Raw genomic sequence first — 24,626 nt, 5'->3', positions numbered from 1 at the left:
CTCTTTTAATGACATTGGAGATTCAGAACCACAAATTATGACACTGTAGCATACCCTTGCTGGTCGCCCAATGCCCAATTGTCATCTATTGGACTGGTGTAGATAGGCCAAACCTAACCGCGGTGCTACATGTAGCCACTTTTCAAACACCCACATCCTCTCAGATAAAGACAGAGTCATGTGTATTGAATTTAGACCATTCCTCAGGGTATCCTGTTCTTATCAGGGGTCAGATAAGCTCATTTCACAGGCCCTCACCTCTGCTGGGCTACCAACAAGACTCCCATTACTTCTTCTGAGTGCAGCTGAATAAGTAGTCACGAAGGGAGGAAAGTCTTTTTCAGAAGCAACATTTGTAACAAAACCAGACGTGGAATCTGCGAAGCAAACTAGACAACCTTGAAATTCCTGACGGAGAGCAGTCAGACTGCAAGCTTGTACGTCTAAATGTCTTTGCTCTGGTGACAATGACTTTGTGGAGTTGTGTAAAGTCAGTGAAGCCTCATCTAAACATTCTTCACGGGTCAACCACCAGATTTCATACTTGACTTCAATGAGCAACTGTCTCAAACCTGGGACGCCAGAAGAGGGAGAAAGTCTAAGAGACCAGTTTGGTGAGCTTGGAGGCCCCCCCCGCCCTCATCGTACTCCTTGCACTCCATCCGGGCCCTGCAGGCAACAACTAAGGCTGACAGCTCTTGAGCCAGATACAGGCAGTACAAGAGGCAGTCATACTTGGCCCCTATTCATTTCTTCAAGATAATCCTCGCTTAGGTTTTGAGCCGTTTTCTGTTCCAAGCGTCATTTTTTTTGTTCATGTTTACACAAGGTATGTATCAAATTCCCCTCCTCCCAAGGAGTTTGCTCTTGTTGTGAGGCCACATACCCAGCAAGTGTGTTTTAACATGCGTACGAGGGGTTCTGCTCTCCCAGCAGCTTTGGATGGTAGAGCTCAAGACCTGAAGTGACAAAGAAATGTGAATGTCTGACTCACAGAGAACTGTCAGTGCTCAATGGGCTGGATTAAGACGGAGCGTAGGACTGAGCGCACCCTGGCATGTTGACATGTTCTACTAAGTGCATTTCAAGGTGGATTTAGCCTGTTTGCTCTATTGTGGAGCGGCAGAAGAGAGACAATTGTTAAATGGGGCTGACTATTCTTGAGACGGCGGGTGAACTTTACTCCCACTGTCTGGGTTAGGACTGACACCGACTTCATTCCTAGGGTGAATGAGGCTGCTGTGGATCCTGGGGAGGTTCAGGGGTTTTCGGAGAGCTCGGTCCTTAACCAAACAAACACAGTGGAATTTCTGCCATTGTTGGTGCAGCGGGTTGAGTGACAGAGCTGTATAGCAGAGGTGCCTGTCAGCAGAGACAACTCAGGGTCAAAGTGGAACCGTCCCTCGTGACACTGCTTGATATTAACACTGAGCCACGTAGGTTATTTTCAGATAGACCCACAGAAATTGAGATTTATACCGTCACTAATGTTGACTTCTTTAAGCTTAAACATTCACCAAAATTCTCCAATATCCTTTTAAAAATGCTTTCAGGTGGATCTTTCCCCCTTTCAGTGACCAATGAGTCATTTATTTAAGGCACATAGCAGTAAATCAGTGGGCATCATTATTTTATTAGGGACAGTGCAACCAAATGTGTTATTACTTTACACATAAATTATGTATCACAAAGCTTTAACAGAAAATGACACTTCTCTATTTACAGCTACTAACGTTTGCAGCCAGGTGACATCAGACCTGCACTCTCCAGTTTTGGCTTTTAGTGCGGGTCATCATTAGCTGGCTGACCTGAAAGTTGAACCCTGACCCCCTGCAGAGCACAGCTGAGGCTAACTGGTCAAAACTTTGGCCCTGAGTGACTGATCAGCAACGAAAAGAAATGATTTAAGTTGGACAGAAAGTTTTAGTAAAAGAAAATACTGACCATTTCATTTTTGTGCGTGTGAACAGCCGTACTGTGTGTAAAATAACAGAGCAAATGAGACAAAGCAGAAGGGAAGTGGAGGGTAAAAAGCAAACAGACATTACAGTTACACTGATGGCCTCAACGACTTCCCTCACGCTGCCTTGGGCCCACCCTTGGGGTCTCTGAAGTGGCTCGTTAAGCACAGGAACATGGACTCAATTACCCCGGGCACCGCTCGGTGTTGCGTTGTGTTGGTTGGCTGCTTGGACGGTTCTGTCTCCCCCCCCCTTCCCTTTCCAAAGGCCCCTGCCATGCAGTGCCGCAGCATATGAGCCCTCTGTGCTCGAAGTGATAGAGTCAAGCTGTTCCTGCTGAGCGGAGGTCAGGGTCCTTCAGTCAGCACCTCAGCCCTGAACAGAGCACACAGGAATCCCCACCACCACCCACCTCATCCCTCCCTAACCAGGGCAGAAGCTCTCTCTCTCTCCTCCAGCCCGGGTCCAAATAAACCTGGAAGCTCTCTCTCCTTCTCTCTTTTTCATCTCTCCATCTCCTGGCACGCTGTCACTCCCCTCATCGGAATCATTAATCAGACTGGGCAGATTAGACTTCAAATAAAAATAAACTACCCTGAGCACCCTCCTCTTAGGCACCTCCATTTCTGTAGCAAAGCCTCCTTATTGACAGGCCTCCTCCCTCCTCATCTACTTAATAAATCCAAGATGTCTACGGCAGGCAGCAGGTTGAAAACTTGAACACTTTGGCAAACTGTGGGGGTCCATTACTGCTTTATTGATATAAACAACTCACCTTATCTTCAAAGGTGATGACTCTTGAGAACTAACCTGCCATCCATGTAAATACACAACAGATAACCCTTATCAGCTTGGCTCCAATAAAGCCAGTCTGCCTTCCAGCTTCATTCAAAAGCACATATCTTTTATAGGGATTAAAGGGATTAAATGTGCAGCCTGAATGTATTCAGGTTTATGTTTTATCCACTGACTATCCTGTCTTTCATTCTTGGCTCCTCTCAAAAAAAGAAAAAGAAAAGGGGGGAGAATTGGAGTGCAACAGTGCCGCCTCTGGGTGAGGCTGAGTATTGCAGCTGTAATAAAGCTCTCACTCACAGCACTCTAATTAATAGATAGAGCTCTCCGTGCCTGGGATGTGGCATCCATACAGCTTTTGACAGTACGCACTGGTAGTTCCACTGCACTGCTTCCATGCATGTAGATGGTGGAGCGCACAGAAGGGAAAACGAAAGGGCTCTGCTGGGCCCTAAACAAGCAAGGGTGCCCCGGCCCAGGAGGTTGCTGGCTGACTGACAGGCGCCCCGTCGACTATTTGTGTGTGTCCATGGGAAATGGAACGGTGTCGCTGTGGCGAAGGCCCTGGAGCCATCCATCAGTGTCACGGTGGGGGCGGGTGGGGTGTATGGTATGTGTCACCTACAAGACTAATGGACAGGAAGTACAGCCAGAGAAACAACAATATTTGCAGAATATATATATTCAGAAGAACGCTCGGACCCAGTCTACATTTCTCGTGCGGTTTCAACAAAATTCTCACCGCGGGCCGTAATCCTGATTGATGAGCCTGTTTATTTAAAAGACGCTCACTCTGTAGCGGGCCTCTCATGAACCTCACATCTATAGCTGGGTGATTTTAGAGCATGTACACAACGTTTGTGTAGATTGTATGATAACAGTTGCGGTTATCACTTGCTGTGTCAGTGAAGATAACCTGCATCACCAGCCTGTGAAGAGACATTGATTCACAGGTTCCAGCCGCGTAAACATCGGGCCCTCTAGAAATGGAGAGCTAGGAGGAGAACGAGGAGGATAAACCTAGGCTAACTAACTTTCTGCTTTCACCCCGAGGAGCCTGCGTGCTCACTGTGTGTTCAGAGACCGAGGTGCTTAACCTCAGCAGCCAGTTACTGTGGCATCCAAGCCAGAGCGCTTAGTGATGTGGACCTTGACCACCTCCTCTGCACAGGTGGGGTGGATTCCAACTGTCTGTATCAGGTGAGAATATGTCGCCCCACACCTAAAACACAAAAACAAGTAGTCCCTTCAAGTTGCTTTTACTGACATTCGGCATGGAATCACCGTATCCTCATATTTTGTCTCATTAAAAAAAAGACTTTCAAATCAACAGTTAAATCAACTGAGGACCACAGGAAGATAAAAACAGTGTTTGTAGGTTGAAAAGGCTCCTGAGAGTGATCAGAGGATTGAGGACGTATTAACTTACTGGAAGCCCACAGCAAAGCCCTGTGCGACTTCTCCAGCGTTTGGACCAGTGAAGTGCAGACCCAGGATCTTCCCAGTGCCACCCTGCTCACATACCACCTGAAGCCAAGAAGCCTTTAGTTATTCAGCTGCTATATGGGGTTTAAAGTACCAACAGAAAAGTCTGCAGCCGAGCCTTACCTTTATGTAACACTGGCTGGCATCACGCTCTGCAACAGTGAATTCTAGGGGCTTGTAGAAAGCATGGTAGATCTATACATATCGTAGAAAAAGGAGAAATAGAAATATAGAATTATTTGAAATCAGTCTAAAAGGCAAGAGTCATGATGATCTCTTCTTTTGAAAAGGTAAAAATACTTTAAACTTTCAATTCCAGCAATGCAACAAATACCTGAACGCTAATCAGAATTAGATACAGACTTTGTTGTTTTTTTTTTAATTGAGAACAAAAAATATATCAGGTCATAGGTCTGTAGCCTCTACTGTACTTTGTTTTACAATTAAAGTCTGCCTAAAAGAAAAGCACTCTCAGTGCTGCTTTAAGATGCTGATTGGATTTCAAAGTCCTCACAGACATGTGCATCAGCGCGTTTCATTCTACCGTCGAACGTGCCGACACAAGTCGTGAGGACCGTGCAGCTGTCGGGGCCCGGTGCTGCAGTTTCTCCTCAGATCTCAGCCTGCCTGTCATCACCCCATACACACCTCAATCAGGCCTCCTGCTCACCTGTCACTCACCTCCAGCAGCACCCAGCTCGGCGGCTAAACCGTTTATCAATGATCTTGTGCGGCTTTTTGCCCATCATCTGGCACACGCTGCACGTACACAAACAGATAAAATACGGCTTTGTGTACCCGTGTGTGCCACTGTTTGCTTAGGTGTTAGAGGCCATTGTGCTTTTTTATAATGCAGAATGTTGACAGTAACAAGCCGCTGGGCTCTGCCGGTGTCATTCTGTTTGAGCGTGTGTGAGACGCAGCTATTCATCGAGTATTGTCCCAGAAAATAAGACAACAATGGAGCGAAGGTATAGACACAGATGCAGTTTGTTGCCACAGCAGTTGTTACATTAACAAATGGTGTGGGGAGACCACCTCACAGACCACTTAAATTAAACAGATGAAACTTATATTAAATGACCTTTTATGTCAAGGTTTAAGTTGTTTTAGTACCATCAGTGACATCTTAAGTAATCTATCGGTTAACACACTTCAGTCACACCCTGAGTGAGGTTTTAGAAGAATGTTCAGCTCTAATCTATTTAATGTCTTTAATCTTAGTGCTTAGTGTGTTTTAGCTATAAGCATCCAGCAAGGGACTGTAGATATGCTTAGTCCTGCAGATATTTATTCACCTATGAAAAAAAAAATTAAATGTGGATATATGAAAATACTCCAAATCCATTCAGAAAATATTTTACCAATCAGCTGCCATGAGCTGCTTATAGCATATAGTCTTACCTCTATTCCATCTTTTCCATGCCTTTTCTCAGCCTCTTCCTCAGACAAACCTACACAGCTGTACTCGAGAGGGGTGAACACTGTGGTGGGCACCTGTCACACAAAATAAGAACACATAGAATTTAAAAAGTCCAAGAATCAAAATGTCCGTTCTATCGTGGACATCGTTTGGGTCGGATAATCTCAATACTCTGCTTTTTATGTCAAATCTTCCCCCCCAAAAAAAGGCTAAGAATGCGACATTATACAAATAGTGACACATTTCAAACAGATTAATATGGTGTGAACATCGCATCAAATAGACGGCAGCTTATTAGTCTTGGTCTTGTGTTAGTCTCTTGTAGGATGCGAACCCAAACAATCATAATAAAGCCTTCATTAAGACTTGTTGATGGATGATAGAGTATACATAGGAAGAAGAATGATGATGTTTTGGAAAATGCTGACACATTATGTTATGAATCATATGGGGGTGGATGGGGGAGTACATAAGAGACTCCAACCACGGAAACAGCAGAAATGATCATAATTACACACAAAAGAAGCGTAATGTATAGATGCAAAAGGCCCAACAAGCAAGAAAGGTGCTCTGTGTGTGTGTGTGTGTGTGTGTGTGTGTGTGTGTGCGTTTGTATGTATTTTTTTGCATTTCTGTGCGTCTTACGTTGTCGTAGTTCATGAGTTCAGTGCTTTGACCGGCCAGTCTGCGAGCCAGAAGCTTTCCAGCTTTAATGGCTGTCGGGGTCAACTCAGGACGCCCCTAAAGCAGAAGAAAATTTGAACTTAATGAATCTCCCCCCTCTCTCACACACACACTCACTCAGACACACACTCTCTCTCTCTCTCTCTCTCTCTCACACACACACACACACACACACACACACACCAGGCAAATTAAACAGGCCAGCTCGCAATCTGAGAAAGTAAAATAACATAAATCTTTAAAGGCCCACAAGCAAAATTTGACACTTGCGATGTCCAGTATACGACTCCAGTTCCTGCAGCTCTAAAACAAGATTTCTGCTCCACCCTGACAGTCTTGCTCAGACTGTCATTTCTTAGACTGAGCAGAAACGGTCATAATTACAGGCAAATCTACACTCAGCTACTGAGGTGCTGTTTTCTTGTCCATCGTACAGCAGCATACCAGTGACATGCGAGTTCAGACAATTCCACTTCAGGCTCTTGACTCTATAAGCCAGACATGCAGAACTTCACATGCAAACTTTATAATGCATACACCAATGATTTTTCTGTATTCAGTTAATAATGCAGCACAGATTCAAGGGCTCGTCTACATGTCCTCCTCACATTCTGTGCTCAGACTTTTATTCTTGTCTTTATTGGTTTACAGGTGGTCAGTCTCAGCTGTTATTTTCAGCAGTGTGTCTTGGAAATTTAAGTCATCTTAGAGATCTCCTGTTTGCACCAGTAACATTAATACATTAGCACAAATCCACAGAGGAAAAATCCTGAGTCAGGGAGTGACACAAGTAACAAGTGCTACACCTTTACACTGTCTCACTCACTTACAAAAACAATCTCTGCTTTTGTGTTTTTGCATTTATTGTTTTGAAAGGATGCCAAAAGAGACAAGAGCATGGCTCCGGATACATACACAGACAGACGTAGAACTGGAGTGAGCAGGAAACAGCAGGGCTGCAGGGCAATTCTAAAGGCATGACTTCAACCTGTTAAATTACCACCACACATCCTGTTGTCCAAAAGCATCTCCTACAATGTATGCAGCCGTGCTCTCTGGTATTCCAGTAAGTGTTTAAACACCAGACGGCATGCGTCATTATAATGCATTTCTTGGCACTCAGATGGAAGGGGGAAAGGAAAAAAAATCAAAGTGCTGGACTAATTGGGAGGGATATCAATCCTTGAGCTTTTCAAATGCTGTGTAAAGCTGACTGTCAGTTTAGGGTGCAGCACAACTGATCACAGCCAGCTGTCAATCAAAAAGAAGCTCTGCCGGTGTGCGCAACGAGGCTTGGAGGCAGGAAGGAAGTACAGCTGGTTGGGGGGGTGGGGGAAACCAACACATTAGATGCTGCAGGTTTAACTAGTCTTAACACGGTTGGTTCAGTTTGGTTTTGTTAAAGCCCAGCTTGCTGCACACCTTCACTTAATCAGAGTTCAGCTCAGTTTTGTAGGTCAAACTGAATGAATAAAGATGCAATACTGTAATATAGAAAAATGAAATGAAAGAAGAAGCTGTCAAAATTTTAATCATGCAAATTATTTGTCTTTTTTTATGACTTTCAAGATAGAAAACATATGCAGTTTGTAAAAGAAAATTCATTAAACTGTTTGTGTTATAGTACAATGTGAGAAAAGCTTTCTTTTCCTGGAGGTTACTCTGGTCCTGCAGTTCCATATTTGGCACGTACGTAATGCACAGAGATCCACTTTGTCCACACGAAAACAATAAATGGCAGAAAGGGTTTTCAAACTATACTTCGCATAGAAAATATTGCTATTTGGTGCAAAGAGATGCATTCTGCGATGATGTTGTCTGCAGTGATCATGCAGTAGAGAAGGGCAAAAAACATCAAAGGGATTCAAGTTAATAATTTTATTTTATTCGTTATGCTCAAGTAGTACTAAAATAAATTAAAAAAAAAAAAAAAAAAAAAAAAAAAAAATATATATATATATATATATATATATATTTTTTTTTTTTTTTTTTTTTTTAGCAAAATGAAAAAATGCTGTAGTCTTGCTGTTAGTGGAGACTTACATTTCAGAGCTTTTAAATATAAGCTGGCTTGTTGAAGTCATACAAAAAAAGACTTCTTGCTGTTCTTAAAGTTTTACTAATCTGATCTTGTGTGATGTGGCTTTTAGGTTTATTTCAAAAAAATGGCCTTTTTGCAGTTACTTCCTTTAATCTCGGCAGGTTCAAATATTTTGTTTTCAGCATTCATACTTTCTGTGTCAGTATCAATCAAGTGTTTACCTACTAAACATCCACCATTCTAGAAAATTTTAACATCCACAGTGTACAGTCTGGACAAATTTACAAAGTATTTATAAAAAGAGAATGACTGTAAAACATTTTTACATTAAATCTTTATTTTTATATTAGCATTAGTTGGAAGTTTTGTTTTTGTTTTTTGCCCTTCTCCCCCGTCCCTCTTCTCAGCTGTTTCTCTTTCCCTCTTTCTTTCTCCCCTTCTTTCCCCCAGTCAAGTCTGTCCCGTATTCAGCAAGTGAAAATAAAATAAACAATAAAAGGTGAATCAAATGGACCATTACGGCAAGGCTGGGATGGTCAGTTTGGTAAAGTAAATCCGTTGGGCATCTTTCTTTGCCTTTAGACAACAATTCTGATGGCAAAAGAGCCAAACGGGACAGGCAAAAAAACAAAAAAAAAAAAAAGATTGTTTAGCTGCAGCGGTTTAAAAAAAAAAATGCATTAGTTGGAAGGTAGTACATGTTCAATTTCATTTCTGACTCAGGATATATATAAAATACAAAAACACAAACGTTTCTATAGTCAAATTGTAATTTTGAAGAAACTAGAAATTATTTATTTTCTATATTAAGTTGCCTAATTTATTTTTATTTATATATTACTTAAATATAGTCTTATGCATTTAATAGTGCTTTTGGTTTGAAGTGTGTTTTAAAAGTAATAACCTACCAAGAGAAAAGTAAGTCCCTTATTAAGTCCACTTGGTGTCATTCTTAAATGTTCTAAACCTGGACCTTCTCTGTACTGTGAGAAAAGATTTTGCTTGAAATGCTGCAAGTTCAGAGAAGCTCTTGACCATCCACTTAGACAGTTCCAACTTTAGCTCGTCTTCTCTCCAGTAAACACCAGTATAAGAAATAATAGCTGTACCGTTTCAATCACAACAACCAGCTCGTACTTTGCTGACATACAATGATGTGATCACCACAGAATTACATTAACTTCATGTTAATATTTTGTGAACATCACAGAACTGAGGCATCTCTGGGCCAAATGTTTAAACTATGCAAAGTATTATACAGTCTATTGGGATTGGTGTGGACTTTCAGCCACTGTAGCATAGTGCTGTTTCTCCACTTTTAAACAAAGCAGTGTCTGCTGTTGACAAAGCTTACCTCACCGATGTCACCGAAAGCGTAGATGTTTGGCACCGAGGTTGACTCATCAGGACCTACGACTATTTTCCCCGTCTCTTTGTTGAGCTGAACACCAAGCTTGTCTAGGCCCAGGGCTTTGGTTTCAGGAGCTCTACCTGAAGTTATTAAGAAATATTAGCAAAACAACAACAACAACAACAGAGGGGCATTATTAAATTACTACTGCATATGTACAGTGGGGCAAAAAAGTATTTAGTCAGCCACCGATTGTGCAAGTTCCCCCACCTAAAATGATGACAGAGGTCAGTAATTTGCACCAGAGGTACACTTCAACTGTGAGAGACAGAATGTGAAAAAAAAAAATCCATGAATCCACATGGTAGGATTTGCAAAGAATTTATTCGTAAATCAGGGTGGAAAATAAGTATTTGGTCAATAACAAAAATACAACTCAATACTTTGTAACATAACCTTTGTTGGCAATAATAGAGGTCAAACGTTTACTATAGGTCTTTACCAGGTTTGCACACACAGTAGCTGGTATTTTGGCCCATTCCTCCATGCAGATCTTCTCGAGAGCAGTGATGTTTTGGGGCTGTCGCCGAGCAACACGGACTTTCAACTCCCGCCACAGATTTTCTATGGGGTTGAGGTCTGGAGACTGGCTAGGCCACTCCAGGACTTTCAAATGCTTCTTACGGAGCCACTCCTTTGTTGCCCGGGCGGTGTGTTTTGGATCATTGTCATGTTGGAAGACCCAGCCTCGTTTCATCTTCAAAGTTCTCACTGATGGAAGGAGGTTATGGCTCAAAATCTCACGATACATGGCCCCATTCATTCTGTCCTTAACACGGATCAGTCGTCCTGTCCCCTTGGCAGAAAAACAGCCCCATAGCATGATGTTTCCACCCCCATGCTTCACAGTAGGTATGGTGTTCTTGGGATGCAACTCAGTATTCTTCTTCCTCCAAACACGACGAGTTGAGTTTATACCCAAAAGTTCTACTTTGGTTTCATCTGACCACATGACATTCTCCCAATCCTCTGCTGTATCATCCATGTGCTCTCTGGCAAACTTCAGACGGGCCTGGACATGCACTGGCTTCAGCAGCGGAACACGTCTGGCACTGCGGGATTTGATTCCCTGCCGTTGTAGTGTGTTACTGATGGTGACCTTTGTTACTTTGGTCCCAGCTCTCTGCAGGTCATTCACCAGGTCCCCCCGTGTGGTTCTGGGATCTTTGCTCACCGTTCTCATGATCATTTTGACCCCACGGGATGAGATCTTGCGTGGAGCCCCAGATCGAGGGAGATTATCAGTGGTCTTGTATGTCTTCCATTTTCTGATGATTGCTCCCACAGTTGATTTTTTCACACCAAGCTGCTTGCCTATTGTAGATTCACTCTTCCCAGTCTGGTGCAGGTCTACAATACTTTTCCTGGTGTCCTTCGAAAGCTCTTTGGTCTTGGCCATGGCGGAGTTTGGAGTCTGACTGTTTGAGGCTGTGGACAGGTGTCTTTTATACAGATGATGAGTTCAAACAGGTGCCATTCATACAGGTAACGAGTGGGGGACAGAAAAGCTTCTTACAGAAGACGTTACAGGTCTGTGAGATCCAGAGATTTTCCTTGTTTGAGGTGACCAAATACTTATTCTCCACCCTAATTTACGAATAAATTCTTTACAAATCCTACCATGTGAATTCATGGATTTTTTTTTCACATTCTGTCTCTCACAGTTGAAGTGTACCTCTGGTGCAAATTACTGACCTCTGTCATCATTTTAAGTGGGGGAACTTGCACAATCGGTGGCTGACTAAATACTTTTTTGCCCCACTGTATATATAAAAAACCTGTAACTTGAGTTACATTTTTATACCCAAAATTTCAGCCGTTACACTGGACCTCTGTGAGAAGTCTAGATACTAATAATCTGTGTGCTTGCTTAATAGTTAAGTTTGGCAGCACAGAAGCAGGAGAACACCAAAAAACACTGACATTTTTAAGGACCTTGAACATCTTTAATAAAATTTAGGAGAAACTCATTAAATAATTGTATTAGCATCTCAAATAGGATATTTTTTCCATTTTACATCACTGTATATTTAATATCTCTAGGTTTAAGATTGCCTTTTATTGGATAAATCTCATCTTTAAACAGTACCATTACCAGTGATTATAAGGCAAAAACTCGAAGTCTGGTCAGCTGATGAGCAGCTGTGCATGGGCATCCCCCTGATCCCTTGGGACATCCCAAGGTGCAATTTCTGACACTTCCTGGGAATGGCTGACTGATGCTGTCAACACCAAGTCTCCATGGTGATGGAGCATGGACCACATGCTCCCCCATTCTCAGCATAGCTTTTTGCAACCTGCATGGGTAGCAATAATAAACACCCAGTCCTGAGGTGCCCATGTAGATGCTATCGGACAGCAAAAACAACAAACGCCTGAGACTCTTTTTCCTGGCTGGAGCCGAAGAACAACGTCCTTCCCCTTCCTCTCAGACTGGGGGGGTGGGGGGGCTATAGGGACCTGTCTAGGGCTCTACAGCATGTGTGGCTTAATGGGATTGAGAGCACAGAGGAGGAGTCAAGGAAGTTAGCCAGTCATTACTTATTCCCGAGAGACTGAATTCTAAATATTTTCCTGTCCTGTGAGACCCAAACACTGCAATACTTGTCATTCTTGAGTTGGAATATTTTGTAGTGATTTGTAGCAAAACTTAGACATTGTATCTTTTTCCTGTTTAAATGAGGTTTTTTCAATTCAATTTTTAATTTCTGTATTATTAATTTAAAATTAGGAATAGATCAGGTCCCAATTAGTATTTACAAGTATAAAGTAAAACACTACAAACTAGTTGTAATATACAAATGTATTTTATTAACGACTTAATTTATTAATGTGTAATTTCAAAAGTGTCATCACATGTGACATGAGTAATTTAACTGCATTTACTATAGCAACTCTATTTCATATTTGCATTTAGGAATGAATCGATTTATAAAAACTTATAAAGACTTTCTAACAAATCTGTAGCTGAAGGCCATGACGAGATATGGCTGACACAGCTGGAAGATTAGAGCTCTCGAGAATCTTCAGAAGTCAACAGGTAAAACTTAACCAGTTAGGTTTAACAAGTAGTTTACACCAGCCTGTAAATATGGTAATAAAACAGTATATACTGTGGAGTGTCAGACAATATTTAGGAAGGTTAAATTTTACTGTTTCTCACTTGTTTAGTATAGTTCTGCTTACAAGGAGACTTCTGATAATGATCTAGATCCTGTTTCAAAAGATTCATCTCTCCGACATAAATACATGTCTGTCACTGAGTTACTGTATACTTTAGATTATAAAATATTTTCACACTGGAATATTTTCCCATGTTGCTTGTCTGTGCTTTTCATTGTGTTATGGTGTCATAATATCTGTGTGTGATGTTTGTGTATTGTATGTACGGTCGGCAAGGTCTGTCATCTCAGTTGTGGGAAACTGCAACCGACAAATAAAAGCACTTCTCAATTAATCTAAAATGAAAAATTGTCCAAATTAGCCTATAAAAACAATTATCAATAAACTCTGAGCAGTAAGTACAGACTCTTTTTATATATCTGGTCTTTATGTGTGTAACTGCACAAGTTAAAATAAGATTGGATGCTTTCCTGATCAAAAACATAAACCATATAAACAAAGATGAAATAGATGAATTTTTCTTGAGGCATCAGGTTATACAGAGTAACTAGAAAAAAAAAAAACAGAGCACCTCAATGTATTTATTCTATAAACAAGAAAGAAATTATTTGTGTAAAACTCAAATCTAACACTATAATGTGACCGCCCATACTGTATGTATAGCTTCTGCTCTAACACCATACTGAACATCTTTCTAATAATGACCAATTTTCTCACTGAGTATTTTAATTTGCGTGACAGATTCCTGTAAGAACAAAATGTTTTCTGCCAACCTCAGAACACGGTCAGAGGGCCGAGAGCTGCTGGTCAAATGTGAGCACATGTAGCTTTTGGCAACAATCACACTTCAGCAACATTTTAATTGAAATGCGATGACAACTGTGGGCTTAGCTGACTGTGTTGCCAGCACTTTCAGTCAAATCGGATCAAATTACACTCATACAAGTGGAGCAGGTCAGCAGTGTTAAACTGAAGACTTGCAAAGAAACTGAACTGAAACAAAATCTCATAAAACAGAAAAGAAAAAAAAAAGGAAATGTTTTCCAATGACATCCTGGAGCAGTGCAGAGGACAGTGAGGAAGAAGACTAATGTGCCCACTGTCTGTATGCATGACAGGAAATGTGCAAATGTTATGTTTCCTGGTGTGTTTCTGTGGGCACACCTGGACAGAGGAGCGGCGGCCATGAGGTCAGGAAGGAGCGGGGGAAAGGTGGAGGGAGGCATGGACATAGAGAAGGATGTGGTAGACTGTGGTGATACGGTCCCCTGGTCCCCTCTGGCCTTTAATAACTCCACAGAGGCCTGGGACTCTGCCTGGCCTCTAGTGTAAGGCAGCAGTAAAGGGAAGTGGCCTTGTACTCATAACTCCTGCATCCACACTTCAAAGAGCAGAAGCTACATTGTTACTGGTTCTCACTTTACTGTATGGGAACAAAAGCTGTCATTGATATAGATACAGGCCTCAGAGGGGTTTCAGCTAGCGGCACCAAAAGAGAGGAAACTTTGACAATTTCTGGAAACCCGTTAAAACTACAGTGTTGCTGCAAATAGTGAAAAATGTGAAGACGATAAAAACAAGCCGAAAATACAGAGATGTTTTGTGTACGGGGAATTGGGAGTAAATTAATTTTTACACTTTGTTGAGTTCTAAAATGTAAAGGCTTTGAACTCTCGCTCTAAACAAAGAAGGAAACATGAGCTAAGCAATGTCTCACACATGTTCACAAGTGTCTGCTGATACGCGCGCTCAGTGGAAACATTCACACCATAAGTCTAACGCTGAGAGGACGACGTGGGAATTCAGTCGCGGGAGGGAAGAAAGAACGTCATCTCAGCTGCAGGGTCACGCACATCCTCGTTGCTGTCACACGCACTGAGCCGAGGGATCCCCCTTCTCTCTCACGCAAACACTCAAAACTTTTCTGGTCAGTTTTTTGGAAGCAGAGTGTTGCTTTTGAAAGCATGCAACACAAACAAACCCACAATTGTGGCCCTGATGGACGGTTATTCCTTCCATTGTTTCTCATGCTGCTGGTATAACAGAAGTGAAACGATAGAATACAGCATGAATAGATGAGGAGGAGGAAGAGGAGGAGGACTGCTGGTAATGGCAGGCGGAGGGTTATGAGTAGGGATGGCAGTGACAGATGCAAGGTTGGTTTCCGCAAGGTTGGCACGGGCAGGAAGGAGCAGAGATAGAGAACAAAGAGGGGAACGTAGTGACCCTGTGCCTGGGTGCATCCTGCCCTCCTCCAACCAGAGAGCCAAGAGTGGGTGATTAACACTTCCCCTGGCCATTCCCATCACTCAGTCTTTATTACTTTGTTTTCAGCCTTGATTCATGTGCTATCTGCTGACACTGCACTCTATTTTAGATGACAGAGAAACCGGTGGCAGTGAGAAAACAGTAACACCAGAGTTTCATTACAGGGATACGTGGTTACACTGAGAGACTATTAAATGTGGTCTCAGTAAAAGCTCTACAAAATAGAGAATAAGGAGTTACACTATATTGCCGAGCATATTCACTCGTCTGCGGTCACATGCATATGAACCTGATTGACATCCCATTTTTAATAGATGGGGTTTAATATGATGCCACTTCTTCTGGGAAGGCTTTCCAAAAGGTTTAGAAGTGTGTATATGGGAATTTGTGACTGTTCTTCCAGATGCACATTTGTGAGGTCAGACACTGATATTGGACAAGAAGGCCTATATCAGAATCAAGGCCAATATGTTTTCAAGGAACTCAAGGCTCACAACAGTCAGGTAGAGGTCAAGTCTAGAATCTTTATCTAACTTGTGTCAGAATCAAGTCAAGTCAGTAAGCACATAATGAGTTTCTAACTCTCCAGATCTCCAATTGATCTTCAAGATGTCCCTCTAACACACACAAACTCACCAACTGCCCATAACACGGAGTCAAATGTGTCCTTGTGCTCGCTCCCTGTCTGGGTGTCAGTCCAGGTGACCTGCAGGGCTCCTGAGGAAAGTTTGTCTACTCTGTTTGGGACAGATTTCCATGCGAATCTGGTCCCATGGGCTTCCATGTAGTCTGTCACTAGACCTGCCATTTGCTGTACGAACCAAAAGAGAACATCCAAATTCAAACATGGAAAAGTTTTCTATCACAATGCCCAGAATACAGAGAACCTGGTTCAGAGAGCAGTACCTGATCAAAACCCCGGAGAGCGATGCTGCGAACCATCACTGTGGTGTCCAAGCCGATGCCTTTGAGAAAGCCTGCACACTCCAGAGCTACATCTGAGCAACATCAGGTTGAGGACTAGAGCTGTTTTATTTTATTAGATGCCGAAAGGCAACAACTTCACCATTTGTCAGCTGATGATCAGCACACCTTACACAATGGCTTCATTTACCAGCTCTGTGGCAGACAAAAGGATACAGCTGGCTCCGACCACAAGTCTGCAAAACACAAATACAGAGAAGCTCTTAGCAAAACTAACAATGCAATAAAGATACATTTCATCATTTGCGCCGCTCACTTTGGCCAAATAAAACAAAACCAATCCAAAGCTAAAAGCTCAAAATGTTTTTACTTTAAATCCTCGAATTAGACAGGTGGGGAATTTTAAAACTTCATAACCTCGCGAGTGAGGACGTGTGAAGAAAATGCAGAAAACAGCGACAGTAAAAACTATGTGTGCTCTGTGCTCGCGTGTGGTCCAGATGAATCACGCTTGTAATCACGCTGAGATCTGTAGCGTTGAGGAGATCTAATTGCCGGCGTTTAGGCTAATCCCCGCAGATGGGGTGTGCCATGTTCAGGGCTCAAGTCCACCCATCTTCCTGCTGAGTGAAGGCTATCACCCTCATGGATGAGGCCCCTTTTAGCATCACAAAACAGACCTTCCTCCCTTACGTCTGCTCCACATGACAGCTCTGGTTGCCTGCGGCACATCCTACCCCTGTCCGTGCTATCACTAACCACTGAAAGCATCAGTGCCCATGTTCCCCACGTCTACGCAATGCACACCTGCACTTAACATGTATTGTGTAGTAGCTTAAAGAAGATTAGGCAAAGAGGTTTAGCTTGATTCCACACTTTCATCACTGAGAACCTGGTTCCAGCCCCCAACCCCCCATCACAACTCTTCTTCTGCTCCATTGTGTTTGACAGTACGTTTGACTGGTCTGTGCAGCTGCAACACATTCTTTTAAAAATACAAAACATTCTTTAAAAGGATGATGATGATTTGAACCTTTACAACCCTACTGACCCTCTTCAATAATGGCAACGTTTGAGGGAAACCAGAGGTTGTAAAATTCACATCAGCTTAGTAAACATGCATTAGGTTCACAGGCCAGAGTATCACCATGATTAAAAACAAGAAACAAAAAAATCCAGTAATAAAAGGAAAAATTCAAATCATTTAATCTTATTTAAAGTGACAAGTTGGACAGGGAGCCACCCAGGAAACATGTACATTGCTTGAGGCTTGGCTCCTGATCGCAGTAGTAGCGCGTTGATGGGGACTCTAACCAAGGCCTTTTTCCTGAGGAAGTAGCTGTGCTTTCAGCGGTCGGTGGCTGCCAGTTAACCTTGGGCAGCTCTTCAAAAGTCAGGAATAAGATACACATTTGGATATTTCTGTGTCCTTGTTGAGTATGTCGGCAGATATTGCTACAAAGGACAGTAGGAGTTTGATATTTTTCATTACAAGCTGCTTACTTGTCCTGAAAGTATTTCAGGTTGGCCACAATGTCATCTCCTCTCTCATGTTAGATTACTGCTGTTAGTGAGTCTGACAAAGGTTACAGCTGGATTATAATGTAACAGTATGACTGCCTTTAACTAGCATTTCAGTATTAAAGTCCTCAACATAACAACTGATGCATTTACTTTGAAAAACTGAGGAAAAAAAACTGAATGACACTGCATTTTAGCTTCAACTGTTTTTTCTGCAATTCCTACTTTTTATCAGAATTAGAAGTCATTTAAAATAAAAGGTATTTATGAGAATAATGCTGATGTAGTACTGTGTATTTACTGTGGGTGCAAGTTAACACTTTTGGGCCAGTTTCATAAAACTGTGTGTTTGTACAACAGCAAAAGCACTAAAGCTATGCATCCATGTGGGGAAGTTATAAAGGAAGTTATCATTCTAACTATGAATGGATGTAGACCAGCGGTCCCCAACCCCTGGGCCTCGGACCGGTACCGGTCCGTGAGTCGTTTGGTACCGGGCCGCAGAGTTGAGGCTCAGGTGTGAAATGTGTGGTTTTCAGGGTTTTTATCAGTTTTCAGCGTTATTTTGTTATCGCTTTTATCGTTTACTCAGTTTTCCTGGGTCTTTTCACGTGTGTTACGAATAAATCTTCTTTTCTTCGGTACCGGTACTAGTTTTATTTTGTTGTATTTATCCGCGGCACCTTAAAGGCCGGTCCGTGAAAATATTGTCGGGCATAAACCGGTCCATGGCGCAAAAAAGGTTGGAGACCGCTGATGTAGATAATATTAATTGACAGTTTACATTAAGAATTGTGAAAAAGAAATGTGTTTTTATACACATTTTTGGCCTTTGACTTTTGCAAAGTGATGTTAAAATACATTCTTTGGGCCCCAATTATTGCACTTTATTGCAGAGCTATGCGAGGCCGGGCTGGTATTTAGGTTACAGTACAGGGTTACACTGTTGACAATAAGCTGGCCCAAAAGAGGACCATTGACCTTGACTTATACAAGTGATGAGGTATAGAGTGGGGATTTGAAAATTCTCTAAAACCAAAACGGTGGGGTTTCTATCTCAAGAAAAATTTGCTTTTTACCACAGACTTGCTCTCAGTTTGAGAACCGCTAACGTAAATGATCAAGTGACAGTTTTGTCTTTGTACAGAAGCAGGTATCGTATGTGGGTCTATCCATGACTATGTTCATGTTTCATTCTGACATGTTGTGCTCTGCAACTGCGTCATTTCTCTAAAAAGACACGGAAGACCTCTTCATGCTACATGTGGTCCACAACACAGAACAAGGTTAGAGCCACTACAAAAACCCAAATACTGTGCCACACCAGTATCAATGTCCTGTTGGCACATGCTCACTGTTTTCCTCTGATAGCATGCTGATGGCTGCCAGGTAGGGCTGGACTCTGGCCCCGAAGCCAGATCTGTCATTTGTGTGTGTGTTTGCTTCAAGGTCCATTAGACACCCATCACTCGCTTTGTAACCCCCTTCTACACGAGCTCTGCCTCCAGCAACAACCTCCCGGACCTCACCTACACAGCTGATGCCTCAACAAGACAACACCTTCGGCTCACGCTACAGTGTGTGATTAAGTTCCTGTTGCGAGGAGGCTAATGCTAATGCACAACTGTGCCTGCGGAGAAGTCGGAGGACTCCACTAACCAACGCTCGCTTACATCAAAGGACTTCCTGAGCTCAAGTGGTCTCCCTGAGTGGATAATTCAGTTTCACACACAAATATTTGATGGTGTTTAACAAGACAATGCAACAGGTTGCTACAGTCACAAAACCAAACCAATAAAATCGACATTAAAAAGAAAAACATTTGTAAATATGAACAGTTAATAACTACATGCTTATGTTTATGTGGAGCTTTATTATCGGAATAATTATTTCTGCTTATCTATCATCACAAAGCAAACAACCTCCGCAGCCAGGTACACCACAACCACTAGTCACCATCTGCGCGATGTGCCAAGAGGAAACGTCAGGGAAAGACCAATTAACCAGGTGGTGACAGGCACTAAATGGCTGGATTAAAGGGCTTGTTCTCTAAAGGTCAGGATGCACACTGCTAATCTGAATCATGAGGCGAGGACAGGCTGACAGGAAGGGAGAAAAACAAACTGCATGTCCCTGATGAATGATTACAGTGCGTGACAGGCGAGATGTGCCATGTCAGCGAGCGAGGTAGCTCGGTGGGTAGAGCGGCGAGAGAGCTGCAAAGGTTGGCGATTCTATTTTCACTGTAGCGTAATGTATAGAGAACGATGACGACAATCCTGTAGTTATTTGGAAGCAGCAGCAACATGGAGGCCACATATGAGATGTGTGTTCGTGTGCACTCACGTTTTTCCAGGAGACTTCTTCAACCAGAATATGTCGTCACTGGTGATGCCATGCTCCGCTGCTCCAGGAATCTGCAACAACAGTTAAAGCTATGAACAAAAATATCAATCTATCAGTCAACAGGTCTGCAGATAATGTTAAACACAACAAAGGGGGAACAGTTTCCTTGAGTGTGGCATATTAGGTCTATGGCATATTTACATTAGTGGGGTATTTGGGCCGTCCACCTGTGGCGATCACAATGTTCTTGGCAGTCAGGATGGTCTATAGAAGAGGAGAGGGAAGTGATAAATAACAGCTTTTGTTCATTTCCTTCAAAACATGAGGAAATGTCAAATGAAAGCAAGTGGTCCCTGCAGTATTCAGCATTATGGTGTTGATGGAAGCGGCGCTCTTTGTGAGTCTTCCATATTTTCCATCATATATACAGAGTGCACCCCACCTCTCGCCTTATAGTAGCTGGGATAGACTCCCACCCCCCCGAGGACCCTGAATTGGATAAGCAATAGAGAACGGATGGACTGATGGATATATACATACCATTAGATGCTCATTTGAAACACGACTAAAATTCAGACCACTGTACACACTCCATTTCTGACATATTTTCTCTGTTCTTGACTGCGTATGATGTTAAAGATAGAGCATCTCCTTAATATGATCAAGTCAGGCTTAAAGCTCTAAATGGGAGGACAGACGCTTGTAAACTCTTTTGTTTCCAAGTAGAAGAAAGCTGGATTAAAGGAAAGCAGGGCACTACAAAGGGTTGTTTTAGACCATTGATGATGTACAGCACCAAAGTTTAGTATAACCTAAACAAGGCTTATGTGGAAATTATCATAACAGATCCTCTTTAACGAGACATCGAAACTAACATTCTTTTACTTAAATGTACATTTCATAATATACCAGCGAAAACAAGAAAAATTAAACGACTTAAAGAAATACTGTTGACATTAACCTGTTAAAATGGGATATACGCCACACGTTATATTCTCAGTAACCAACAGCCAGTTTCAGTTAATATTGCAGCCCACCTCCTTCCCTGCTTTACTCAGTCCTCTGACTGTGTGCTCATCCACCAGACTTCCTTTAAGGTTCATATATTTCACCTTCCTGCAAAACAGTAAACAGTATATATATATTTTACGTAGTATTAAATGATGTTTATTGAAGAGAACACGAAGCAGCATAAGTGAACCTGTTCAAACACTTGCATGTTGTATCTGCTTTGCCTGTAGTTAAAAAACATCCCCTTTTGGCTAATTGTTATTTTAAAAAAAAAATGAATTCCTATAAGTAACATTAACACTCGAGTCCAAACAAATGATCTCACTGGATTGAAAGCTTTGTGGTTGAAGCTTGGGCACATTCACACAGGTTAACACCTGTTTGCCCTACAGCCAGTCACTCTATCAACATGTGGTCACTGACGATCAATCCTTCAGCTGTGTGGTGTGTGTAGCAGAAATGTACAGCCTTCAGCAATATGACGCCATGAAGAAGAAGAAAAAATGGAACTAGGCTGGTGTGTAAATATTTATAAGTATCTTATGGGAAGTATAGAATGGAAAATTAACAGGGAGGGATAAAGAGTGTCACGTGAAAAACATTTCATATCTATTTTACGCACTAATTGTTGTAGACAATATGAAACATATGCAATTTTATTAAGAGTTCCACGATTATTTCAAATATTAACATTTATTGCTGCAAAAAAGCAAATAGACTGAGGAGTGACTCACTATGCCCTTTATTAAAAGAGTTAACTAACTGAAACATCACTGAAACCAGTAAGTTAAATAATGATAACAGCTGATCTGCTGTCACTCACTTGTCCTGCAGCTGAACTCTGTGGCCCCAATTTAGCGACTTGACGTGGTTGTGAACAGCCTCAGCCATGGTGGGCCTGGAAAACACACCAGGGGTAATGCTATAAACCAACCACAGCACTGCAGCAAGAAACAATGCAAAGAGGGAAAAGAAAGACCAGACTGCTGGGATTTTAAACACTTTAGAAATTATTTTTAAAGACAGACCAACTAAAGTTTTAATGCATTTTTTTAATTTCTTAATTTTGTCTATTTTTTTAAGGAAGTTTGAATTTATTGATTAAAAATGAGTACGAACCTGCAGAGGAAAAGAGGACACACCTAAACCTGTCTTACTGTACTTACATCACTAGATGGTGCCACTGAGCTATTCATTCTGTGCTATCTCCAGGTGAGACATAAGAGCAACTAAGCTTGGGTGAGACCTACCAGTCGTGGGAGACTGTGTCTGGGATCTGCCAGCCATACTTCTTAGCATCTTTGACTGCAGTCCCAAGTAAAGCAGCCTGATGCATGAGCTTCTTAGGAATGCATCCCACATTAACGCACGTACCACCAAGACCCCACTTGGTACCTGTTAGACAAAGTGAAATACACTCAGTCTCATCTGTAAATCTCAGTGTTTCAGTTGGTAGAAATAACTGAAAAACTATGCTCTGCAAAATGTACTTCACCTTTGGCAGATGGTTCCACATAATCTAACACAGCCACTTTCTGTCCCAGTTGTGCCGCTGCAAAATGTTATCATATTGTTAGCGGGTTCCTCAAAAATGCCTCTGGAAAAATTAAAGAATAACAAGGATAACACCTCACCTTCTTTGGAACAGGCAAGACCTCCAGAGCCCCCACCAATAACCAACAGGTCATAGTCGTTCTTCCCTGCATGAGAATATAAAATCAATAGTAGACACAGTATAATTTTGAAGGGTGGGATAGTTGGGGGGATTGATACAGCATATTATTGTGATATTTTACATGGGGATATAGTAACAACAAATATTGATATTTTAAGAAATAAACTGAAATACTGCAAATTAGAGGGCTCATCTCCCACATTGCCATCCTGAGATAATAATAGCCGAGCAAACTTACATTCAATCGGCTTGAATAAAAAACATCTAAACGAGCTAATGACTCAGTCACATAAGTGCAAAAAGGACAGCAACTTGCTTGCATCTACAAAAATAATAATAATTAATAAAAATGGTGGCTGACTCTTGATTGTATCGACTTTTTTCATATATTTTCAGTGACTGGAACTTGAGGTGAATTGTTGGCCACAGCTTGAGGGTGTTGCACGCGCAAGACCATTTGTGATTCCAAGGTGATTGCACAGGTCCCCTGATAGGAGTCAACCTTTCTGCAAACAGCTGCAGTCTGACTTGGACTGACTCGCAGAGCGAGTGTCAAGGTTTGCAAATAATTGCCGTCTAATTTATAAATGCAGACAGAAGCTCAACTTGAGGGGTCTTGACTCAACCCTGGCTGCCAGCTGGTCATGTTTCCATAGAAAAGGAAGACTGAGTACGTGTGAATTTCTGTCTGTGCAAACAGCAACAGAAATGTGATTTTCGATGATTTATCACAGAAGATGGCTGTATGGAAACTTGACGCCATTCAGTTGCAGACTGACTTATTGCAACATTTATGGCAGGTTTTAGTATCCGTGTTGCTGTTTGTCAAACACATTTTAAGTGAGTGAAGTATTGTGATTGTGCAGCGTTTTGTGGGGCGTCTGGTGATTCTTCTAAGAATTATGTTATCAGTAGGGTTGTGGATCTGTTACTGTTGTATTGACAGTAACACTTTTAAGTTGAACTTCTGTACACCGTGACACTGGATTTGAAAACATTCCTCAGTTGACCTCAGTTGAAAGATTTCCGTCACGTGTTAGACTAAACAGCGTCCACGGGAGGTACAGCAGTCTACCTTCCTTTCCACTTGAATTATTTTACAAGACAACTTTAACTATTAATATTAATTATCATTATGCTGAAACGTCGTGTCTGAATTTAATCTTAAAGTAAACATGCTGTCGTTATATAAATATTCCCCCAAAACACATATGAGGGTGTAGTTAGAGCGTTTTACGGCATCTATATTGACAGTGCTATCATGTATTGAGACACTAACTGTTAACTAACGATTGTTTGAACAACTAGGTGATGAAGCTCCTGTTTGGTAATATAAAATTCAACGAGTTCTCAGGAATTAGCCAGTTACTCATCAGCGCAGTATCTACCATGAAAAAGAGCGTTTTCCAGTGTTACAGAAACTAAAACTGGCATAAAGTGACCATGAGTTAAAGAAGCTACAGAAATGACCCCGATAACATTAAATAACAGGACTTCCAGTGTTGCTGGCGACATTTTCCGTTCCGTCTGTTGACAGGAAAACGCTTTCAGTTGTTGATACCATCAAATTTAAATACCTGTTCATGTAGTCCCAACATAATAATTTTACCTCACCTGTCAGTTTTCTTGAAAATATGTGCAAACAATTAATCCTTTTCAACCGGTGTCTGCCTCTGTACAACGCGGCCATGTTGTTATTATGAAAGGACCCAGAACGGGACGATGGTGGCTAGAGACATGCCTGAAAAGAAATACTGCATCATTATTACAACTGCGTTTCATTTAATTTTTTACGAGTAACGTAATAAATATTAATGAATTTAATGGTGTAATTTTGAAATAATCTTAATAATATAAACTATTAATTTATGTCTAATGAATAAATGTTCATACACGAAAATGGCTATTAATTTACATTTCATCCGTATAAGTCAAAATACGGAGGAAATTTCTTTGAA

General features: G+C 41.7%; 1 protein-coding gene across 1 annotated transcript; it reads right to left on the bottom strand.

The window, feature by feature from the left end:
* Nucleotides 1–1,136: 1,136 nt before the first annotated feature.
* On the bottom strand, nt 1,137–24,383 carry txnrd2.2 (thioredoxin reductase 2, tandem duplicate 2). Its single transcript, XM_085293434.1, has 17 exons — nt 24,283–24,383; nt 22,628–22,693; nt 22,489–22,545; nt 22,244–22,388; nt 21,817–21,891; nt 21,020–21,098; nt 20,184–20,246; nt 19,983–20,053; nt 16,332–16,351; nt 16,098–16,189; nt 15,828–16,002; nt 9,744–9,880; nt 6,310–6,405; nt 5,646–5,738; nt 4,365–4,436; nt 4,186–4,283; nt 1,137–3,978 (listed from the first exon to the last, which is right to left on the bottom strand). Exons 1-17 carry the CDS (start codon nt 24,356–24,358, stop codon nt 3,849–3,851), a joined length of 1,545 nt encoding a protein of 514 aa, XP_085149560.1. The 5' UTR covers nt 24,359–24,383; the 3' UTR covers nt 1,137–3,848.
* Nucleotides 24,384–24,626: the final 243 nt, after the last annotated feature.

Source organism: Mchenga conophoros, linkage group LG12 (assembly GCF_057382185.1).
Source record: "Mchenga conophoros isolate Kocher_MC1m ecotype Shallow Benthic linkage group LG12, M_conophoros_male_GT1.1, whole genome shotgun sequence".
Lineage (NCBI taxonomy): Eukaryota > Metazoa > Chordata > Actinopteri > Cichliformes > Cichlidae > Mchenga > Mchenga conophoros.
The sequence above is the reverse complement of the archived record's forward strand: the minus strand, read 5'-3'. Positions and strand labels throughout refer to the sequence as shown.